This window comes from Dromiciops gliroides, chromosome 4 (genome assembly GCF_019393635.1).
Source record: "Dromiciops gliroides isolate mDroGli1 chromosome 4, mDroGli1.pri, whole genome shotgun sequence".
Classification (NCBI taxonomy): domain Eukaryota; kingdom Metazoa; phylum Chordata; class Mammalia; order Microbiotheria; family Microbiotheriidae; genus Dromiciops; species Dromiciops gliroides.
The window spans coordinates 440513632-440537595 of NC_057864.1; the positions used below are offsets into that span (position 1 = coordinate 440513632).

The 23964-nt window shown below is 46.4% G+C and overlaps 1 protein-coding gene across 1 annotated transcript; it reads left to right on the forward strand.

The window, feature by feature from the left end:
- The first annotated feature begins 1527 nt into the window (after nt 1-1527).
- Nucleotides 1528-23836, forward strand: MOV10 (Mov10 RISC complex RNA helicase). The gene is made up of 24 exons (XM_044003544.1): nt 1528-1556; nt 1698-1853; nt 2120-2299; nt 4995-5139; nt 5271-5368; nt 12421-12659; nt 12933-13191; nt 13702-13845; nt 14734-14902; nt 16216-16367; nt 16887-17063; nt 17302-17449; nt 17878-18036; nt 18351-18454; nt 18693-18790; nt 18937-19050; nt 19585-19687; nt 20858-20975; nt 21729-21920; nt 22149-22223; nt 22442-22567; nt 22672-22760; nt 23379-23500; nt 23591-23836. The coding sequence occupies exons 1-24, from the start codon at nt 1528-1530 to the stop codon at nt 23668-23670; spliced, it is 3276 nt and encodes a 1091-aa protein (XP_043859479.1). The 3' UTR covers nt 23671-23836.
- Nucleotides 23837-23964: the final 128 nt, after the last annotated feature.

Consider the following 23964-nt stretch of genomic DNA (forward strand, 5'->3'; position numbering starts at 1 on the left):
AGTAAAGGCTTAGAATCAGGAATGAATATACAGTGGGGGACAGTAAGGAGACCACTGATGGGAGGGGAATGTCTATAGAAGGAAGTGATGCAAAATCATACTGAACAGGCAGCACCCAACTTGGCCCCAAAGACAAGGTGTGAGAATGGACAGTACCTTTCTTTGAATTAGTGGAGAAGCATAATGTTTGAATTGTTTTCTGTGTGTTAGTTTTGCTGAACTGATTTCCCCCTGTATTTAAAATTTTAATTCTTTGTTATAAGGGATAGTTCTGCAATAGGGCAGGAAAAGAAAAGATTCAACCCCTCTCCCCCCAGAAAGACAATAAATTATTTTTATGATTGGATAGGTAGGGTAAGGGGGTGTAGTTATAGAGAAGTTTTGTGGTATAATGAAAAGACAGCTGAAGGTGGGGTCACAAGACCTGACCAGATTCTAGCTGTGCCATTTCTGTGTGAGCTTGGCCAAGTAAATTGAGCTTCTCCGGCTTCAGTTTCCTCAAGAGATCATTTGTAGTTGTTATTACCTCCCCTCCTCAGTATTTTATTGATGAGGAAAAGGAGAGACAGACAATTTTGTACTTGTCCAAAATTTCAAAGCTCTTAGAGGCAGAGAGTTTCCCCAACGCTTAGTTGAGCGTTTTTTGCATTATACCAAGCCCTGGTACTGAGGACTTCATCCCTTACTCCCCCAGTCTGGGAGGTGACAAAGCAACCACGGTATTGGTAAAGTCCCCGATCTTTTTATTTGTACTTAACGTTTTCTACTGATCATGTTAAAAGGAGGCATTTTATTTTCTGCTCTCTCTTCTCATGGGGTTGGCCCTGGCTTTCCATCCCATTGTCCATTCATTTCCTGGTAGCTGGGTGATCAAGGCTCAGCACAGTATGACACTTTAGATGGTGGAAGATACAGGCCTCCCCGTAAAGAATTAGTCTCTCTCCCACCCGATTGATTGGGAGACAAAAGAAAGCTCAACAGGACCAATTCCATGCTCCCCAAACCACACCCCCTCCCCATCCCTACCGCTGGCTCATCCCTGCTCTGTCTCTCTCCTACTCTCCACCCCCGCACACATCCAGTGCCGGTTAGTTCTTGCTTGTCTTAATTTTATCTCATTCTGAAGGACTCTGCCTGGTACTTTGCATCCTGTTCCTGTTCTCATCCTGGCACTGATATTGCGGTTAACCATTTATTTCCCAATATATATATTTTATATATACATTATATATATTATATATGTGTGTGTATGCGTATATATACTAGAACCCCTGGCCTCAAGAGGCTTACTGTAGTGGGGCCGCTGATATTCGTGGAATAATAAATACAAGACGGTACGCAAAGTGCCCGAATATGTGATGGGAAGCCGGGACTTTGGAGGCAAATAATAAAGTCTATATGGCAGCCCCGAAAACTTTCTAGGCGTTATCCTTCTCCCCTCGTCCCTTCGTCGGTTTATTCTCGCTTCAAAGAAACACACTTCTGTCCCCGCAAACCATCCTTGCCATCCTGGCTTTTGCCTTCCCCATGGGTTCTGCCCAGCCGAAGAGCGGCAGGTAGGGGAATGAGCCTGGGGATGGATGGCGGAAGGTTGGTTTCCGAAAACGGGTCCGGGTCTCGGTGAGCCAGGGGGTGAGCTAGACTGGACAGGGGCAGCCCCAGCTGATTCAGATTTCTGTCCTGACCTTTGCTCCTAGTTGTCAAATAAATGCAAAGGCCCCGGGGTGTGGAGGGAGGGCTGGGGTTCGACGCGAGCGAGGCGCAAAGACATCCACCCCTTCCGGGTTTATCAGGGAGCCCCCAGCAGAACAGTGTCCAGGATTCCGGCTGGGTGCCAGGGGAGGGAGCTCAGGGTGAGAGGAGGGCCCTAAGGGAGGGGTCAGGCTCTTTAGCAAAGAGTTAATGGGAGAGGGGGAGGGGAGAAGACGCCGGGACCGGATCAGCAGGAGCTGGAGAGGGTAGCGGAGGATGGACTAGGGTGTTCGCGGGGTCAGAGGTCGGAAGGAAGAGCTATTGGACTGAATCAGGGCACCCCGAAGCCCCAGTTCGGCCCGTATTTCTAGACCTGGTACTTCCTCTTGCGCCGGGACTTTCAGTTTCATTTCATTCCGCCCTCCAGCCCGGGCCCCTTCCGGACCGCCAGCTCAGTCCCGGCCGCCACGATGACCAAAAAGTTCACCCGCGCCAAGCTCCGAGAGACCGGCCAGAGATTCAAGAGTTTTCTGGCCGCCCGAGGACAGGACCAGGAAACCAACCGTGAGCGGCTGCGAGAGCTTTACAACCAAGACTTCAAGAGCAGGTACCACCGGGGCTTAGCTCATCTCCCTTAGCTCTCTCCCCACTCCATCCGAAACCGACCCAGACGACCCCGCCGCACCCTAGTTTCAGCAACCACAACATCTTGCCCGCGGAGCACCTTTACCCCGATATAGCCTGAGCTGCCCAAGCCCACACCAGCCGGGCCCTATATCCCCCCCACCCCCCGAGGGCGCAAACCTTCCGTCGTCCCCCACCCCCATTCCCGCTTTAGCGCTTTGGAGATCGCGCTGCCCAACATCCACCCATTCCGACCAGGGCAAGAAATTCTTTCCCTACCCTGCCACCCCCAGCACCCAGAGAGAAGAAGGCGCTAGTTCCGCCCAGCCACCAGCGTATAGCCGGAATCTTGGGGGACCGTACAGCAGTATTTTTATTTGTAGAGGGGGAGATTAAAGACAATGGATCCCCGAGGGCGCTTCTCTTCCTGGACCTGAGAGTTAAAGCTGTTATCTCTGAGAGGCTCTCCTTTGGCCAATTTCCAGATTAAGCACTTAATAAATGCTTGTTGACTTGAGTTTCATTTTTTAAAACAAGCAAAATCCAAAAAGGGGGGAGGAGGGGCGGGAACTGGGAAGGCTGGATAGGTTCTTTCCCAGGGAACCTCAACCCCAAAGATGCAAAAATTACCCAGTTATTGAACTGGGGACTCACTCTTCTGGAGTGGGTAGATTGATGTCCAACCGTTCATCTCTACAGTCCTGCACACTCAATGGATTTAACAGTTACCAGTGACTTTACTACAGTTTCTAAAAGCCCTTTTTAAGACGGAAGGCGGGACAGAGGGAGAGGTTTAATTTATTACATCAGGTGAGGTAACGCACAAGTACAATTTTACGTCGCCAACCTCTTGTAGGATTTAGGGTTCAGAAATTTAGGCCAACCCCGTCATTTTACAGATGAGGAAACAGGCCAAGAAAAGGAAAGTGACTTGCCAAAAGTTATACAGTTAGTGCCTGAAATGGGATTAGAACTCAGGTCCTGTGATGATTCACAAGGCAGAAGGTCAGAGTATTAATCCAATTCTAGGTACTCCCTATTATCACTTCCCTTTTGGGCATCTAGGTATGGTCTAGTATTTTGGGTTATTTATGTACTTGTGTGCCTTGGTCAAATTAGTGCCCTCAATACCCACTTGGTTCCCACTAGGATCTGGTTCCTTTCCTGTATCGGCCTTTCCTCTACCCCTTTGGGCTTCCTCATCGACTCAGCAGCTGGCCCCTGGGCTCCACCTCTGTGAATGTGGGTTCTAGGAGCCCCACTCATATTCCCTTCCCAAGGTTAATTCACCACCCCTAACCAGTTTAGGTCAGTAGCTTTCTCTACTGTATTTTTCTATCTAAAACAGATACTTCCTCCCCCTTCCTCCCCCCCAAAAGAAAAAATCCTTCTAAACCTTTGTCCTCCTGTTCTTCCTTTAATAGCTCACATTACCTAGGAACAGAAATTCACAACCACCATTTGCATAGTAAAGGCTATCACGGTCTTCTTGTTTCTCCTTAAAATGTCTTAAATACTTTAGATTCCCATATTTACAGTCTAATACATGAATCCCCTGATCCTAGTCTGAGGTCCACTGTCCAATCTCCATAGTTGTGGGGCAGGGGTGGGTAATACTTTTATTTCAGGTTTTTAGGACTCTTGGATCAGCTATCCCTGGTCTCCATTATGGCATATTAACACCTCCTCCATTTCCATTCCTAGTGTGGAGAAGAGGCCTTTGTAATGAGGAATCTGCCCTTTCCCTCCAACTCATTCTGACTTTAGTTAAGCACCTACTATTCACCAGGCTCGGGATAAAGTGCCAGGGATACAAAGAAAGGCCAAAAAAAAAAAAGTTACTACTCTTGAGGAGCATAAGCTCTCATGGGAGAGTCATATGAACACATATATACAAACAAGAGATGGATGGATGGATGGGCGGATGGATGGATGGATGGATGGATGGGTGGGTGGGTGGATGGGCGGATGGATGGATGGATGGATGGATGGATGGGTGGGTGGGTGGATGGATGGGTATATGCATATAAGATAAATTGATCATGACCTCGGAAAGAAAACACTGTCATTAAGGGAGACCCAGGAAAGACTTCTCAAAGAAAGTAGAATTTTAGCTGAGGCTTAAAGGAAGCCAAGAGGCAAAGAATTCCAGGCATGGAGGACAGCCAGTGAAAATGCACAGAATCAGGAGATCTGGTGTCCTGTTCAAAGGACAACAAGGAGGCCAGTGTCCCTGAATAGTAAAGTACATGGAGCTGGGTAAGAAGACTGGAAATGTGGGAAGGGGCCAGATTACGAAAGCCTTTGAATGCCAAATAGAATTGTATATTTGATCCTGGAGGTAATCGGGAATCACTGAAGTGTATTGAATAAGGGGTGGGGGGAGGGTGCAACTCAGGGTGACATGGTCAGATCTGCATTTTAGGAAGATCACTTTGTTGCAGAATGGACTGGAATGGGGAGAGACTTGAGGCATGAAGACCAACCAGAAGGCTATTGTAATAAATCAGTTGTGAGTGAGGTGATGAGGGCCTGTGCTGGTATGGAAACAGTGCCAGAGGAGAGAAGAGAGTGTCTAAGTATTGTGAAGATAGAATGGACAGGACTTGGCAACATATCAGACCCCTAGATGACCCTTCCTACTCTGGACCCTAATCTCACCTACTCTCATTTCCTAGTCTCAGGTCCTCTGGCAGCCATGGGGAGCATGGGAACCTTGAAGATCCTGTGCCTACCTTCTCCTCCATGCTCTATGGGATGAGCTGTTATGGTCAAGCTAAGGTCACCAAGGATAAGGTCAAATTTTGCAAGGTGAATCACAAGGTGAGACAATGAAATCCTCTGACCTAAGTTCACCCCTTAACACCCCACCCCAGGAGGAGGGAAGGGAAAGATAGTTTAAGGAGATGGGGTGATGTTTCTTCTCCTGGACTGATTTTCTTCTCTGACCACAGAAGAAGAAAGTGAAGCAGGAAGATGGGGGTTTTATAGAGATTAAACCTCCAGGATCGAAGAAGACAAAGTCCGAACTGACAAAGATCTTCCAAAATCGGTATGTAGGAGTTTTAACAGGATGGACCTAGAGATGAAGAACTGTGGGGAACAGGGAGATATGGAGCAAGGACTGCTGGGTGGACGTGCTCTGTAGTTAGGATCTGCCCTGCCCTCCTCTTCTTCGCTTCTTGTCTTTTTTTTTTTGGTAGGGCAATGAGGGTTAAGTGATTTGCCCAGGGTCACACAGCTAGTAAGTGTCAAGTGTCTGAGGCTGAATTTGAACTCAGGTCTTCCTGAATACAGGGCCAGTGCTTTATCCACTGCACCACCTAGCTGCCCCCTCCCCCTCCCTTTCTTAAAATGATAATGAAGATGAATGAGAGGAAAGGAAAGTTTGGCTTTGAATTAAAGAGGTTTTTTAGCAGAAGAAAAAAAAGTCTTGGGACAAATCAAAGCCTTGACTTCCTGCAGCTTTCCCACCTGAAGTGGAAGAGAGGTAAGCCCCAAGGAGCTGTGGCTTCTGTTACCTTAAAGAGACCAGGATAGGGGCAGCTAGGTGGCGCAGTGGATAGAGCACCAGCCCTGGAGTCAGGAGGACCTGAGTTCAAATCCAGCCTCAGACACTTAACACTCACTAGCTGTGTGACCCTGGGCAAGTCACTTAACCCCAATTGCCTCACAAAAGAAAAAAAAGAGAGAGAGACCAGGAACAATCAGGTGGGGAATTTGACAGGAACTCTGGGACAGGTGTTCCTAGACAGGCTCATGGAGGACATGAAACCTCCACTGTAGCTGATAGACGGCACAAATAAGATCGATAAGAGACTGAGGAAGTTAAATCTGAGCACACTGATTTATTAGCAAGGCTAGCAGTTGCATAACAAATCAGATCCAAGGCCCTCAGTAGGCACAAGAACCACCCAATGGCAATCATCAAAGCTTTCTTATAGTCAATAAAAAGGAACAAATCGTGATCTTGAGCAACAAAGACATTCCTTCTTATTGACTGTCTAAAGCATGACAATACCAAAGGGTAGCAACCACAAGTTATGTCAACTAACTACAGGTTGTCCCAGAACATTTTGTGGTTGTACCATCTAATTTTCCAGAAATTATATGAACAAAATGTTTATTTATTTATTTAGTTAGTTTTAGTGAGGCAATTGGGGTTAAGTGACTTGCCCAGGGTCACATAGCTAGTAAGTGTCTGAGGCCGGATTTGAACTCAGGTACTCCTGACTCCAGGGCCGGTGCTCTATCCACTGTGCCACCTAGCTGCCCTGAACAAAATGTTTATAGAAATACAGAATTTTAAGTCACAGAATGGATGTTATTCACAAGATGGAATCATTTTGGTTCTTTCAATTCCCCGCTTTGATCCTTAGGAAATCTATTCCCTGTTGATGGCTTATCCATCTTAACTGTATAAAATTCATTGTCATTCAGATTCAATATTTTAGGCCATCATCAGATTATTAGGAATTAATTTTGGACAAGTTTTAGTATAATAAGTAACACAATGACTAACACAAAGCAAAATAGACACACATACACACACACACACACACACATATATGTGAGGCCTAGGACAGTGAGTGGCCATTTGATTATAGTTACCAAACCAAGAAGAGGGTCCCACTATAGGGCATCTGCATCTTGCTTAAACAACTGGATTTCTAATATAACCTGTTGCATTTTGTGAAGACTTGTTACAATCTCTCCTGATTGATTAATATAGGAACAATAGGATTGATGATGGCAAGGGCTTTTCTCTGTGAAGCAGTAATGCGCTCTAAAACCATGTGACTTTGCATGACTATCTGGGCTTTACATGGTTTTGCTTCTATGGGAGGGGTAGCCAAACAGTGGCCAAACAACATATCATGTAATTCCCACCTTGGTCTGCTACACAGTTAAAATAGAGCAAATGAAAGTATATCAGGCCACTTTAGGTGGGTTTTGGCACAAAATTTACCAGCAAGGGTTTTAAGTTCTCTTGTTTATACTTTCAACCTGACCTGAATTACCAAGGTAACCAAGAAAACTCAGCAAACACAAACACCATGCTAAAGCACTCCAATAACAATAACATCAGGTCTCCTTGTAACCTGGTAACACACTCCCAATATCCATTTTTTTTTTTTTTGCGGGGCAATGGGGGTTAAGTGACTTGCCCAGGGTCACACAGCTAGTAAGTGTCAAGTGTCTGAGGCCAGATTTGAACTCAGGTACTCCTGAATCCAGGGCTGGTGCTCCATCCACTGCACCACCTAGCTGCCCCCCCAATATCCATTTAATCAGCACATTTCATTGTGGGCTCCAGATGTCTTATGTAGACGTCTGGTTTCTGGAAACATCTTCCCTTGGACTTTCTGGAATAGGTCTCATTCTCAGGGCAGCTCTGAAGGAAGCTCCTCCTGGTAGATCTAGTTCCAGGGCATATGCCTTGGAGAGAAGCGGAGAGAAGAAAGTGAATAAGAGAGATGTGAAGGTAGAATGGAAAGGAGATTCTTAAGTAATTCTGCTAAAATCTGCCAGTAACAATACTATTATCTTTTCCACATCTTGATTCCCCATCGCAGTTTCACTATAGACTAGGTCAGCATAAGAGATTAAGTTGGAATTTGGGGAGTGTTTTGCAGAAGGCCAGCAGATGACACAAAGCCTATGACCAAATACTTTTAACTCAGATTTTACAATAAGGTATTAGAAACCTCCTATAAAAGAAAAAGAAAAAATTCAGACTTCTCTGTTACAAAGGGAAAGCCAAAAAAATTCATGGATTTTCCAGATCTCTGGGATGCTGTGTTCCTAACCCCTGCTAGGCTCAGAATTAACCAGGTGGGAAAATTTCCTGTTCAGAAAGGAAAAATGACAAAATTGGGGAAATGATTCAAGAGGCTCCTACCTCTTTCCATACTACAGTCAGCACCTTAACTTTCCCAGACTCAGACATCCACCTGTAGCAATTATTGTACTCCCTTTGAGCAGCACATAGCATTTCCTTTGAATGGTGGACTGTTGGCTTAATGACACTTCAAGCCTGAAATCAAAGCTTAGAACAACATCAAAAGATGGTCACAAGATGAGGGGCAGCTAGATGGCGCAGTGGTAAAGCACTGGCCCTGAATTCAGGAGTACCTGAGTTCAAATCCGGCCTCAGACACTTGACACTTACTAGCTGTGTGACCCTGGGCAAGTCACTTAACCCCCATTGCCCAGCAAAAAAAAAAAAAAAAAAAAAACACCAAAGAAAAAAAACCAAAAAACAAAAGATGGTCACAAGAGATTTTAATTTAAATAGCAAAATTTCAGTAATCACAGCTTAGGGCTAGGTCATTATTTTTCTTATGTTTCAATGACAGTTAACAATGAGCCAATATAAGGACATTTCATTTATCTTTCATTTATAAGTTAAGAATTATTATATTCTGGAGTTTCACACAAAATAAATACTAGTTTGCAATACAGTCAGTTATGTATTAAAGTGGAATCTGTTTATTAACAAACACTATCTCATAATTCTCATAAGTGATGGTTAGATACTCCTAGATGAAATCCTTTTGTCACCATAAACAAACTTGTAAATTTCCCAACTTTGTCTGGGATGGGTCCTAGTTCCTCAAACTTCAATACTTAAGAATTTCACAACATGTGCTTATCAGGGCTGATCAGATGTTATGACCCAGGCAAGTAAGGAAGTCTGTCACAGACTAGGCTAAAGAGGATTTTGTTAATTTTGTCTCCCAGCAGGAAATTATTCACTTTAAAGCAAACACACTGGATTCAATATTACTTGGGTATATTTGCTTTAAAGTCAATAACAGTTATGAATGAAGAGGCAAGAGACTGAGATTTAACAGTTTTCAAACATTTCAGTCACATTATTTTATTTTATTTAATTATTTATTTATTTACTGTGGGGCAATGAGAGTTAAGTGACTTGCCCAGGGTCACACAGCTAGTAAGTGTCAAGTGTTTGAGGTCAGATTTGAACTCAGGTCCTCCTGAATCCAGGGCTGGTGCTTTATCCACTGTGCCACCTAGCTGCTGAAATCATAATCTAACAGCATCAAGATGAAAGAAATTACTTTTCTAATGGCATTTCTGAAGTAATGGTTTTTCAAATTTCACACACAAAAAAAGTATAAACAGTACTTACTAAGATTTATATCATCCTTTCCATGTGCCAGGTACTATGCTAAGCACTTTACAATCATAAGATCCTGGGAGGTAGGTGTTATTATTATTCTCCCCATGACTTTTTCTTTCCCAAAGAACCAAATAAATTACTTTTGTCTTCTTAACCTAATCCCAGCAGACACCTTAAGAGGTGAACCAAGAATACATCCCACCTTACCTTGAGGCTTTCCATTTGTAACCCTGAGAAGGTCAAAGAGGGTCTATAGTAGAAAGAACTATATTTTGTTTAAAGGATGCTCAAATTTCTATGAAGGCCTTTAGCATAACTATTTACACCAGACCAAAGAAAAGAATATCTTTTTCACCAGTCAGTTTGCTTTCGTTAAGACCTATGAGTTTTCTTTTGTAATCCTAAATTGATTGGTGGAAGGAGGTACTGAAGAAGATATTAAGTATTTGTCAAAGGCATTTCTCTAAAAGTTTCTAAAATATTTCACATCTCAATGGAATCAAACCTTCTGAAACCCCTTTCCAAACTCTAAATTCTTTTCTTCACTTAAACCTCCACTCACAGGATCAATACGAGGGCACTTTTTTTGGGGGGGGGGTGAGGCAATTGGGGTTAAGTGACTTGTCCAGGGTCACACAGCTAGTGTCTGAGGCTGGATTTGAATTTAGGTCCTCTTGAATCCAGGGCCAGTGCTTTATCTACTGCGCCACCTAGCTGCCCCGCTCCACCTTTCTTTAGCCTTCCACCTATTTTCCTCTTTCTCAAACCTCTCTTTTTATGGCCAAGAAAGAGTTAATAATAGGCAGTACTTAAGTGCTGAAGAAACTAAAATTGTAAACTGCTTTCTCTAATTAGTAAAATCACCTTCCTTCCTTGCAATAAATCTATCGCTCTCCTGGGAAAGAATAATAAGAGATCTAAGTGCTGTTCTCATGTAACTTTCACAAAGTTTTATTAACTAACATTTCAGTTACACTTATGACAATGCCATAAATTCCTGCAGATTGGTAACAAAGATTCCTTTACTTCTTTTCTGTGTCTCTTCTCTTCCTCCCCAATGTAGCCAGACTATGAGGGAGGGGGAGAGAGAGAGAGAGGGAGAGAGAGGGAGAGAGGGGGAGAGAGAGAGAGAGAGAGAGAGGGAGAGAGAGAGAGAGAGAGAGAGAGAGAGAGAGAGAGAGAGAGGGGAAGGGGGGGCGGGGGAGAGAGAACGAGCTCTTTCTGAAGACTTTGAAAGTTCCTCAAAATTTTTTTCACTTTTTTTTTTTGCACTCTTTTTCCTTGGACTGATCAGGACACAGGAAGAAGTTGGTTTGATTTACACAAAACACAGATAATACAGTAAGACAGAAATAAATCTACTTGCTGGCAAAGTTCCTCCCCTTCATCTCCCACTGAAACTACAATCAAAATGTCAGTGGGAAATAGGAAGGAATAAACCTTGTCAACAAAAGTCAGTGAGTGTGCACAATTTTGTAAAGACATTATCAAAGCCTTTAATTTGAAGAAATTGAAAGTCCTTTCTTTGAACCAGATCAGGGACCCATCTGGATTTTTAAAAAATATATTTTAGGGGTAGCTAGGTGGCGCAGTGGATAAAGCACTGGCCCTGTATTCAGGAAGACCCGAGTTCAAATCCACCCTCAGACACTTGACACTAGCTGTGTGATACTGGGCAAGTCACTTAACCCTTACTGCCCCGCACCAAAAAAAAAAAAAAATTAAAAAATATATCTTTTAGACCAATCTTTTTTTGTTTGTGTTTGTTTTGGTTTTTCGCAGGGCATTTGGGGTTAAGTGACTTGCCCAGGGTCACACAGCTAGTAAGTGTTAAGTGTCTGAGGCCGGATTTGAACTCAGGTCCTCCTGACTCCAGGGCTGGTGCTCTATCCACCGCGCCACCTAGCTGCCCCATGACCAATCTTTACACAATATAAGAGCTCTATTTTTAGTCATCCCCTTTTGAATGGAAAGTTTCCTTTGCTTCCAGACCAATAAGAAATCCATTAAGGGGGTGTCAATGTGAATCCTATATGGTTCTAGACCAGATTTCACACAATTTAATAGCATGCTTTAAAAAAAAATCATTCTAGGTTGAACTGGGAGCTTCCCCTGGTCCCAAGATATTTGAAATTTTTCCAGGGGGTTCCCTGCAGAATTCCCTTTGGCATGCTACTACCAACTGTATCCCATTATTGCCTTAAGTGCCTTCCCTTGGCTTTATTCCTTTAAGGGACTCCCCCATTAATGTAGAGGCTTACCTTAGCTTGGAAAATTGAGATTGACATCGAGGGGAAGTCCAACGTCCAAAACAGTCATCTTGGGAAAAGTCCTTTGGTGCAATGTAGGGAGTTCTGAGAGGCTGTCTCTGGCCAGGGTCTCTCTCTCTCAACTTCCTGGATGGCTCACCAAAACTGGAATAAAATTGATGAGACTGAGGAAGGGAAATCTGAGCATATTGATTTATTAGCAAGGTTAGCAGTTGCATAACAAATCAGATCCAAGGTCCTTCAGTAGTCACAAGGACCCCGGATGACAGCTATCCGAGCTTTTTTATATTTAATAATGAGGAACAAATCAGGTTACATGATCTTGAGCAACAAAGGTGTTCTTCCTGACTGGGCAATGTGTGACAGTACCAAAGGGTATTAACCATAAGTTATGCTAAGTAACCACAAGTTATCCCAGCACATTTTGTGATTTTACTATCCAATTTCCCAGAAATTACTATGAACAAAACATTTACAGGAATACAGAACTTTAAGTCGCCAAATGGATGTGATTCATAAGATGGAGTCAGTTTGGTTCTTTCACAGATGAACGCTCATTTATTTAATCTTGATTTTTTAAGTATGATTTGTAGGAGAGCACTGCTATCCTCTTCCCTTATTCTCCCAGGGCTCTGCCCCTTCCACCATTACCACTCCAAGACACTCATCAGACTCTTCCTCTTTCAGGGCAGAATACATCCGTGGGAAACATGGTGTGGATGTGGACGTTGAAGGAGCCTACACACGCAGAGATGGGCAGCTCATTGTCCACCTGGACTTGGACCAGAAGGTGGTATTGACTCTGAGGCTTCAGAATGGGGGAAGTTATCCAGTCACCCTGCTCCGCATCATTCCACTTTGCCGGGTTTCCCAGTTAACATTCAAGTCAGAGATGCAAGAAGATATGCCGCTCACACTAAATCCTGGTGAGGGGAATGTGGTGGAAGGACTTCTGGAGTGGGACGAGGTCTCTGTTCTGGGGCAAGATTCTCAAGAGAGGACCCTCGATGGGGACGAGGTGATCTCGCAGAGAAGGGGCCATCTGTGTCTTAGGGAGAATGGCTTTCAAAGACAGGGTCTTTGGTTAAGAATGGGGTCTCACTGAGGGTGGATCCTATATGATTAGGAGGCCCTCTGTTGGGGGAAGGATCCCTTCAGAGTGCCCCCTCCTACATCCAAAATTTCCTCCCCCCCCCCAGGGAACTTTCATGAGCTCCATGTCCATTGTCAGACCACGTATGTAGGCTATTTTCCCGCAACGGTGCTATGGGAGCTGCAAGGACCTTTGGGGTCAAGGATCGAGGTACCAGGAATCTTCCGCATTGCCCGATTCCTTGCTGTGGTAGCCCGAAGCCCCCTGGCTGATCTGCTGAGTCCCACAGTTCCCTACCGCCGCAGCCGATTTACACCACACCCTGCTTTGACCAGCCGGGTAGAAGAGGGAGAGAGACCAGACAGGTAACAACATCCTCTCTGGGGACAAAGATTTCCCAACCAACTCCCTGTCTCCCAGGACAGGGAGAGCCCACAGTGGGTTGGGAGTCAGGTGTGGATTTCTGGCATCTAACATTTTCATGACCTCTTATGACTCTCTGGGTCTTAAAATTTTTCATTTTTAAAGTGGAGACAATAACTAACTAACAAATACTAACTGTGATAGTGGGTTGGTGCAGGCAGTGGTTATTATAGGCAGCTTGTGGACCTGCAGAAAGGAAGACCCAAGTTTGAGATTTACTAGCTGTGTGACCTCTCTCAGTCTCAGATTCCTCCTCTAGAAAAGAGATCATAATTACACTTAACTCAGTGATGTTGGGGGTTGGGGGAGGCTCATGGGGAACAAATTAAGTGAAGTGCTTTGCAGACCTTACTACTTAGAAAGATTAAAGGAAGAAGCATGTGTGAAAGGATTCAAATGCTCTCGGAATCCTCAGTGGTTTTCTTATTATATCTTTTCCCTCATTCCTGCAGGGGTCAGGGGTTTGACCTGGAGATGACTTTGGGTCTTTCAAAGTACCACTGCCCGACCAACCTGAAGCAACTGCATCCACAACTCCTGAAATCAACCAGTAAATCAACCAGTTTCAGCCATCATAACGATGTGGCTAAGATCCAGTATGTACCTAACTCCCCCACCCCACCCTGTCTCAACTCCCCACCCCCCACCCAAGTTTATCCATTTAGCTTGGCTCAGCTTTGGTCTCCTCCCTAATTCACTCCCTCATGTACTCTCTTTCCCTGAAACCTTATTCTTCCCACCTCCATTTTTTCCCCTCTTAGTGGAATGGGTTGATTCCTTAGGAACCAATTGGGGAATAGCATGAAGAGGCCCAGAATAAACATGTCTGGTAGAGCTAAAACGGAGGTATTTATGGAAAGACATGAAAAAGAATAGTATGGCACAAGAAGAAAGACAAGGATAGGTTGTAAGTGACAGCAGTGGAGGGGGTCCACCCAAATATCTAAGAGGGAAAAGCATGAAGCATAAAGGAGTTGGAGTATGGCTAAAGCTCCCGTTATGGAAAGAGCACAGGCCTTGCAGTCAGAACATCTGGGTTGAATGTCCAGCTCTGCCAGCTACTAGCCTTCTTTGAGCCTCAGTTTCCCTTATCTCTAAAACTGGAATAATGATATAATAATGTGCCGTCTCAACTGGGTTGCTGAGAGTATCAGATGAGATCTTGTACAGAGCAAACCTTAAAGCCCCATGTAAACATAGGCTCTTGTTATTGGTGTTACCTCACCCTCCCTCCCAACTATATCCTTTTTGCTACTCCTCTACCATTTTCTTATGACCTGTGTGATCTTGATCAAGTCCCTTGGACTCCCTGGGCCTCAGTTTTCTCATGTATAAAATAAAGTTTGAATGAGGTGGTCACTTCCATTTTCTCTGATCCTGTAATCGAGCTCCTCTCCTCTTCCTCTTGTGCCAAAAGCTACCACTGGGAGAGGACAGGAGAATATTGGGGGGAGAAGGTTGATCCATCCTGCCTTCCCTCCTAGAAACCGGCTGAAGACTCCGCTAAGTTGGAAGAATTATGAGGAGAAGTTTTGCCTGCTTCTACACCTAGAAGAGCTACAGATGGAGCAAGACATCCGCCGTTATGACCTAGAGGCTGTCCCCATGGTCTGGGACCCAAAGGACCGAGACCCCCCACTCCTTACCTTACAGGTCAGCAGAAAGTGGGGAGACAGAAAAGGGCGGCTTGGATCTCTGTCCTGGGGACAATCAGCCAGGATGAGAGAAAGTGCATTCATGTGTACTTAAGCACACTGAAAACAGAACACCATACTGACTAATCTAGAAACAAGTGTGGGATAATACACTGCATATAGTTGTGAAACAATGACTAAGGATGCACAGAATCAAGGAGTTTGTAGGGACTGATAATGGGTAGAATCAGGGAGAATTTCATGGAGGGACTAAATTTTAGTAGGAATTTAAAGGGGGCCAGCTAGGTGGTGCAGTGGATAAAGCACCGGCCCTGGAGTCAGGAGGACCTGAGTTCAAATCGGACCTCAGACACTTGATACTTACTAGCTGTGTGACCCTGGGCAAGTCACTTAACCCCCATTGCCCTGGAAAACAAAACAAAACAAAAAGGAATTTAAAGCTCTGGAGCACAGAGGAAGAACAGCAGATGGTGTCAGAATCATTTGTTTGGCAGAGATACTGGAGTGGTTTGTCATGTTCTTCTCCAGCTCATTTGACAGATGAGGCAAAGAAGGTGTAGTGACTTGCCCAGGGTCACATAGCTAAGGAAGAGTCTGAAGCAGGATTGGAACTCATGAAGATGATGAGTCTTCCTGACTCTGGGTCCAGCACTCTATGCACTATGGCGCCACCTAGCTGCTCTAGACAGAATCAGGATGGCCCTTAAAACAGAAAGATTCCGGAATGGTCAAGGAATGAGGGTGGCTTACCATATTCTGACTCCTTAAGATAGTTGTCCCTCAGCTCCCTTCCATAAAATCTTATGCCCCGATAGAGGGAAGAGTTCATAGTAGTGTGGTGCATAGAACTCAGGGAGACTCATCTTCCTGAGTTCAAATCCTGCTTCAGAATCTTCCTAGCTATGTGACCCTGGGCAAGTCATTTCACCCTGTTTGCCTCAGTTTCCTCATCTGTCAAATGAGTTAGAGAAGGAAATGGCAAACCACACAAGTATCCTTGCCAAGAAAACCCTAAAAGGAGAGTCAGATATGACTGAAAGACGACTGAACACACACACACACACACACACACACACACACACACACACACACACACACACACACACACACACCCCTTGGCATGTGATTGGATGGTGGTAGGACTTGGGAGAGAGGAGGAGCTGCTGGGAAGGGGTCAGTATAGAGTGGCATATCCCTAAGGCTCTGGGATAGAGGTGGTGGAGCTTACTCTCCCCAAACCACATCCTCTTAAGACAGTCATCTGGCTGTTCTCAGTGGGTACAACCCCACTACCATGCTTTCTCTCATCAGGTTCCTGGCGTCGCTGAGAACCGCCCTTCTGTGCTTCGAGGGGATCACTTATTTGCTATCGTCACCTCAGACCAGGGCCAGGATGTGATCACCTATAAGGGCTTTGTGCATCGGGTCGAGTTGGATCGGGTCAAGCTGAGCTTCTCTCCAGGGTAAGGGGGAAGGAAGGAGGTTGGGGGTGGGGGGAACCTGGCGTTAAATGGTGGGAATGGGAGCAGATGTTCTTTTCATCCTGGGGCTGGGGGAAGTGAGATGAGGGAAGTGGATGAAGTAAAGTTGGGGTGAGGGGGAATCTGGAGCTATAGCAAAGGTCTTTTTTTCTTAGCTCGAGGTCAGAGCTGGAGAAGGAGGACTCTTAAGAGCCCTAGATTTGGGGGAGGCCAGGTTAAGTCTGAGCTTCTCCATGGAGTTGTGGGAGTAATTTTTTTTTTTTTTTGCTGGGCAATTGGGGTTAAGTGACTTGCCCAGGGTCACACAGCCAGTAAATGTTAAGTGTCTGAGGTCGGATTTGAACTCAGGTACTCCTGAGTCCAGGGCCGCTGCTCTATCCACTGTGCCATCTAGCTGCCCCGAGTAATATTTTTTTTTAAGTACTAGGAAAAACAAGAGGGAGGGAGTGTACTGCCCATCTCAATCTTGTGTGTTCCCCTGTCGCTTTCACCTTTCCCCAGACTCCTGAATCGGTTTGTGAATGGAATGACCTTCAAAGTGACCTTTACCTTCAACCGGCAACCGCTTCGGGTCCAACACCGGGCCCTGGAATTGGCAGGGCCCAACATGCTGGAGCCGCTGCTGTTTCCTTCTTCCCCCCGTGGGATCCCTCTCTTGCCTCCCAAATTGCAACTTACGTGAGCCAGCTGGAGGGATACTGGAAGTGTTGAGTGATGGGGGATAAAGATGGGGGAAGGGCTAGAAACAGATGGGGAAATGGGGAGAGTGTGCATCAGGTGCAGGTTTGGAAGGAGCCGCCCTGCAAGTTTTCTAGCTCTGGAGCTGTTTGGCTCCGGTGGCCTTGGGGATGGAAGAGTCCATCTGAGGTATGATCCACCCCACACGCCTGCCCTCCTTGTCTTGTCTTTCCCCAAGGCTGTATGACCGGAATCTAGAGTCCAACCCTGAACAGCTGCAAGCAGTGAGGCATATAGTTCTGGGCACTTCCCGTCCCACTCCCTACATCATCTTTGGGCCTCCAGGGACTGGAAAGACCGTCACCTTGGTGGAGGCTATTAAGCAGGTCAGGGTCCAGCAGAAACAATCTCTCCTCATCTATTGAACTCTTTCTACCCAACACAACCAATTTTTCCCAAGACTTTGGCGCCCCCTCCAGGCCCCTGAAGTGTATGCCCTTGAACAAGCTACTGAAGGGGTTGTAATGGGGAGGGTGGTACCCTGTCCTGGACACATTCTCAGGATTTCAGGACACTGGTAAGGGTCCCATCCCTGATCTTCCCATCCCTTCCAAAGACACCCTCCCCTTCCCCTTCCAAAAAAAAAAAAAAGCTTACCAAATTTTAATTCTCCCATAGGTCATAGGGCAAATGTACCTTTGCCCTTGGGGGAACTCAGACCTGGAAAAATGTTTTTTAAAAAATGGATCTGTGCTCTCTCTTTCCCACTGGGGGTCTGGGGATGGGGAGTTTTTGAGGAATACTGCACCCCCAGGTGGTGAAGCACCTGCCAGATGCCCATGTGCTGGCTTGTGCCCCGTCCAACTCAGCTGCTGATCTGCTATGCAAGAACCTCCGGCCGCATCTGCCCAATTCCATCTACCGCCTCCTGGCACCCAGTAGGGACTTCTACTTTGTGCCTGAGGAAATCAAGGTGACTTGGGGTAGGGATGGGATTGGTGGTTGGTTGTGTAACCTCCTGGGAGTTTTATGAGATTTAAAATGAAGACTATAGGCTGACCATCTGGTCCAGTTCCTTTATTATATGGCTGAGGAACTGAGGCTCAGAGAGATTAGGTTTCTTCTTGTCTAGGTCACACAAGTAGTGGGTACCAGAGCCAAACATAAGGCAGAAAGCATCCATTCAGAGGAACTAGGAAATGAGAATTGGGAGACCCCATTGTGGGGTCAGTAGGGAAGATGCTAAGCTTGTTCTACTTGATCCTCTGTGTCCCCCCCCCCCCCCAGCCCTGCTGTAACTGGGACCCACAGAAAGGGATTTACGTTTACCCTGCCAAGAAGAAGCTGCAGGAATACCGTGTTCTTATTACCACCCTCGTCACTGCCGCCAGGTAAAGCGCTTACATGCATGCATGCATGCATGCATGCGCGCGCGCGTGCGTGCGTGTGTGTGTGTGTGTGTGTGTGTGTGTGTGTGTGAGAGAGAGAGAGAGAGAAAGAGAGAGGGAAGAGGAGAGGGAGATGGAGACGAAGAGGGAGAGAGTGCAGTGAGAGGCTGGTTGGTTGGGATAGGGTGGTCTTTGGCTGAAGCCTGACCCACCTGACAACCCCCCCCCCACCCCCGTCCAGGCTGGTCTCAGCTGAGTTTCCTCCCAGTCATTTTACGCACGTCTTCATCGATGAGGCTGGCCATGCTGTGGAACCTGAGAGCCTTGTAGCTGTAGCAGGTGAGGACAAGACTAGGGTGAAGTGAGGGGCTGTGCAGATAGGATGCAGAACCCTGGATGATGAGGTGAGAAACTCTCCCCTTTGCTTAGCTTTCCCCCAGAAAACCTCCCAGGTTTCACTCTTCTAGTGCCTCTATCCTCTCCAGGATTGCTGGCCATTAGGGATTCAGATAATCCAGGAGGACAACTGGTCCTGGCCGGAGATCCCCAGCAGTTGGGGCCTGTGCTCCGTTCCTCCCTCACCCAAAAACATGGGCTGGGTAAGTAGGGGTGGTTGGAAGAACATTTTAGTATTATGATATAGTGAAGATCTCAATGTGGGTGTGCCCTCTGATGATTCTGTAAATAAATGACCAGTATGACACTCAGGCTGCCCCTCTGCTATCCCCCACTCCTGCTGTGTCACTCTCCTAAGTGAAGTGACCCCAGATTCCTAGCCAGTGGTCATCTCAGCTGTACTTGGAAGTGTGTGTGTGTGTGTGTGTGTGTGTGCGCGCGCGCGCGCACGTGCATACGCGTGTAAGGTGGGATGGACCCGCTCTACTTCCCTTCTCCACATGACAGTTCCTCAGATACATGAAGAGAGTTAGAGCATCCCCTCCAAATCTCTCTTCTCCTGGCTAATCATCAGTCCCTTCAGCTAACGCTCTTATGACATGACCCAGAAATCTTAATTTCTCAGGGACTGGACAAGAAAGCGCCCCATGCCCTCTCCCTTCACCCCAACAATTTAGGAGTGACCTATTCCCTATCCCAACACAGCTCAACAGTATCCTTAACTAATCCCCATGCAGGTGTTTCTCTGCTGGAGCGGCTCCTTAATCACAACCCTCTGTACCAGAAGGGCCCCAAGGGGTATAATCCCCTGCTCGTCACCAAGTTATTGCGCAACTACAGGTATCCTGTCCCAGATCCACGGCATCCCTTCTCCTCACCAAACCCAGTCTCCTTTCCACCAGTCTCTTCCTGCTGACTCTCTTAACTCTCCTTCCATCAAAATAATCATAACCACCTTGTGTCACTTTAGCGCTTTACAAATCACAAACACATAAATCTCACAACTTGACAAGCCCAGCATTTTCTCCATTTAACAGATGGAAAAACAGAAAGGTTAAATGACTTGCCCATACATAGCTAGTATCAGACTGAAGACAAGAATGCTGTTCTTCTCACTTGTATCTAGCTTAGTGGGATTGTTTTTTCAAACACACCCATTCCTGGCCCACACTGTTGTCATGTGAAAGCTCCCCTAGCCAGTGGAGGGGAATGTTCGTATAAATCAATTTCAGGGGAGTAGAGGGTAGGACCCGTGCAACACGACATTTATGGGGCACCTATCATGGGATACAGAAGGAAAAACAAGAGTTCCTGCCCATGAGCTTATAGTCTAATGAGGGGGAATAGGGTGAGTACAGTTAAGGATGACCACAAAGTAGCACATGGTCAATGGAGAGCTGACTTTCAAGAGTAGGCAATGAATGGTGAATGAGGTGACCCTTCAAGAGTGAAGGTGAGGAAGGAGTGTGTTCTAGGTACAAGGAACAGTCTAAGCAAAGGAATGCATGAATTCATGGTGACAGGACGGTGTAATCCAAAACATAGGGAGTGAAGTGAGAGTAATGATGTTGAAAAGGGAGGGTGAGGGGCAGCTAGGTGGCAGTGGATAAAGCACTGGCCCTGGATTCAGGAGAACCTGAGTTCAAATCTGGCCTTAGACACTTGAGACTAGCTATGTGAAATCACTTAACTCTCATTGCCCCGTTTAAAAAAAAAAAAAAAAAAGGAGGGTAGAGCCAGACCCTGCAAGCTTTAAAATGCCAGGGTTTTTGAGCAGTGATTTTTTTTGGCGGGTGGGGAGGGCAATGAGGGTTAAGTGACTTGCCCAGGGTCACATAGCTAGTGTCAAATGTCTGAGGCTAGATTTCAACTGCGCCACCTAGCTAGCCCCTTTGAGCAGTGATTTTGAGTAATATGGTCAGACCTGTGCATTAGGACAACTCCTATGAGAGTCAGATCTTGTTTTTTGGTCTACACATGCATTTCCTTTCCTCTCCTTTGTCTCCCCAGGTCTCACCCTCACATTCTGCACATCCCTAACAATCGGTACTATGATGGTGAGCTGCAGGCCTATGCAGACCCAAGGGACAGAGAACGATATTGTCGCTGGGAGGGACTGCCTAACCAGGTTGGTGGACGCGGGGGTGGAGGTTTCTAAAGGAAGAGGGGCTGAGATAGCAAGGTTAGTCAGGTTTTCTCCATCTTTGAAGAGCCTATCTACTGTGTCTTTGGTTTGCTATGAGAGTTTTTATTTTTTTTTTGGGGGGGGGGTGGTGGTGAAGGTAGGTGTTGGAATTCCCCATTGAGTAAACTTGTCTTTACCAATTCAGATCTGCAGCTACTTTGCAAATGAGTCTTAGTGAGTCCTCTGGTTTGACTTACTCAGGGTCATTTATGATATGTGGCAGAAAGACTAGAGCTTAGGTTTTCCTGACTCTAGGCTAGTTCTCTTAAAATGCAGGCACTTATTAAGTGGGGAGGGAAGGAATTTCCCCCCATTTCCCACACCACACATCCCTTCCTTGGCCAGCCCAGGATAGCCTCTTTGTCCCACTATTCACTATAAAGGGCCAACTTAACGGGAAGCAGATACTTGCAGGAATCAAGTAAAGAGTGTGTAGTCTTGGGGTGGAGGGGGGAATGGGCTATCTCAGATTTTTCCTCTTCTCCTTATCCCTCAAGAGAGATGGAAGGCCATCCAGTCTTGGTCCAAGAACTTGGGGGTGGGGGCAGGCAAGAGGCAGATAAAAATGGAATCTTATTTTTAAGGCAGAAGTATTCACTTAGCCCTGGGTTCAACATGTCTGCAGTTGGCGCCATGGATGGGGAGGAAAGGCAGGACCAGTTTGGGTTGACTGCTATTCTATACTCATCATCCCAGGGCTTCCCGATCATTTTTCATGGTGTGATGGGTAAGGATGACCGTGAAGGAAACAGCCCGTCTTTCTTCAACTCAGAGGAGGCAGCCACGGTTGTTTCCTACCTGAAGAAACTTCTGACCTCAGCACCCAAGAAAGGCCAAGGCCGACTGAGCCCCCAGCATGTGGGAGTTATCTCCCCATACAGGAAACAGGTTAGACCTCAAACTCTAGTAGGGTGAAATAAGCTTCCTAAAAGACCCATCTTCATAATGTCACATTCTCCCATGGGAAGTGTGTGACTTCCTTTCCTAACTGCCCACTAAAAGGAAAAAATCTCAAGAGCTGGAAGAAATCTTACAAAACCATCTCATCCAAGTCCTTCCTTGATGCATGGAGAGGTAGAAAGGTTAGTTTAAACACCCACTTTTCTCTTGTTCCAGGTGGAAAAAATCTACCAGTGTATCACCAAGCTGGATAAGGAACTTAAGGGGCTTGACAACATCAAGGAGTTGAAGGTGATGACCTAACTCATTCTCATCTTCTTCAGGTCCTGGGGGTCTGTGTGTGTGTGTGTGGGGGGGGGGGGGTTCATTTCCATTCCTACTTCAGCCCTTCCTCTCACCCCAACATCAATACACACTTTGGGGCCTTCCCAATGGACTGCTTTCATTGCTCATCTCTCCTCTCCTTTTACTGCACCCCATCCTCAAATTTCTACTTCCTTTGCTCATAGGTGGGCTCCGTGGAAGAGTTCCAAGGCCAAGAACGTAGTGTACTTCTTGTGTCCACTGTCCGTAGCAGCCAGAGTTTTGTCCAGATGGATTTTGACTTCAACCTGGGCTTTCTCCGGAACCCCAAGGTCAGGTGGTGAGGGGATGGGGGAATGGGACTAGTTTAAGGCCCAAAGAGATAGCTCTGACCCTCCCCCTTCCACTCCCTAAACCTTGTTCTCCCTTGTTACAGAGATTCAATGTGGCAGTGACACGGGCCAAGGCCCTTCTTATTATTGTGGGGAACCCTCTGCTCCTGTGCCAGGATCCTGAGTGGAAAACGTGAGGGACAATATGAGCTTTTACCTCCTTTCCTAAGCTTGGGAGAAACCCAATCACAAGGCCTAGAGCCTCTCAGAATTCTAGGGCTAGTGAGGGAATGAGGTGAAAAGAAGGGGATAGACACTCCCCTCCACTCTGTTCTAGGGAGGAAGGTAGACAGTGTGTGGTCCTCTCTGAGGAAAGGTCCTAGAGTTATGTTGTGTCTGCATGCATACAAACACAAATTAGAATGGTGGTGGTGGTGTTGCTGGGCAGCTAAAGATAAAGCACTGACCCTGAATCCAGGAGGACCTGAGTTCAAACCTGCCCTCAGGCACTTGACACTAGCTGTGTGACCCTGGGCAAGTCACTTAACCTTCATAGCCCTGCAAAACAAGTCACAACCTCCAAAACTCAATTTCACCATATGTCAAATGAAGATAACTAGGGGCAGCTAGGTGGCACAGTGGATAAAGCACTGGCCTTGGATTCAGGAGGACCTGAGTTCAAATCTGGCCTCAGACACTTGACACTTACTAGCTGTGTGACCCTGGGCAAGTCACTTAACCCCCATTGCCCCCCCCCCCAAATGAAGATAACTATACCCTAAGATGTCACTGTTCCTCCTACCTTTCCCAGGTTCCTGTGCTTCTGTAAAGAAAATGGTGGCTACACTGGGTGTCCTTTCCCCAACATGGAAGTAGAGGAGCAGGCTCTGCAGATGCAGCTGAGTACCCTGAGCCTTGGCCCCTCTACCTCAGGTAAGGCAACCCTGACACCAAGAGGTCACCCTGCAACTCAAGAATCAAAACAAACTCTGACCAGCTGGTATTCCCTCCTCCTTTTTCTAGACACTCATCCTCATGACTGTGCCCCTCTGGTGAGCGGCCTTCAGGAGCAAGTGGAACCACCCTGGAGAAACGAGCTTTGAGGAGACCCTTCCCTCTCAGCCCCAGCCATCAGCCAAGCCATCCCCCCCACCCCCTCCCAGCTAGAGATGACACATCGAGCTTCTGGGATTGTTTTTGGGGGGGTGGGGAAGAGGGAGGGGGAAGGAAGAGGACTCTGGAAACAATAAAATTTGTTCTAAGCTATGACCTTTGGGCCTTTACTGTCCACTTCCCCATAGCTTCCTGCTGGGCCAGGCTCTCCCTTCCAAAGGATGGGGAGGGACCAAGAGAAAGGGGGCAGGGAAAGGGACCTTGTCTCCACCCCCAAACCCTAG

What these genes read in the sequence shown, in the direction of transcription:
- MOV10 (XM_044003544.1), top strand. Translation starts at nt 1,528, where the DNA reads ATGGGTTCTGCCCAGCCGAAGAGCGGCAG. An exon ending in GCCCAGCCGAAGAGCGGCAG is followed by an intron (nt 1,557 to 1,697) that starts GTAGGGGAATGA and finishes CTTTGCTCCTAG; the next exon opens with TTGTCAAATAAATGCAAAGG. An exon ending in GAGCCTTGTAGCTGTAGCAG is followed by an intron (nt 18,791 to 18,936) that starts GTGAGGACAAGA and finishes TATCCTCTCCAG; the next exon opens with GATTGCTGGCCATTAGGGAT.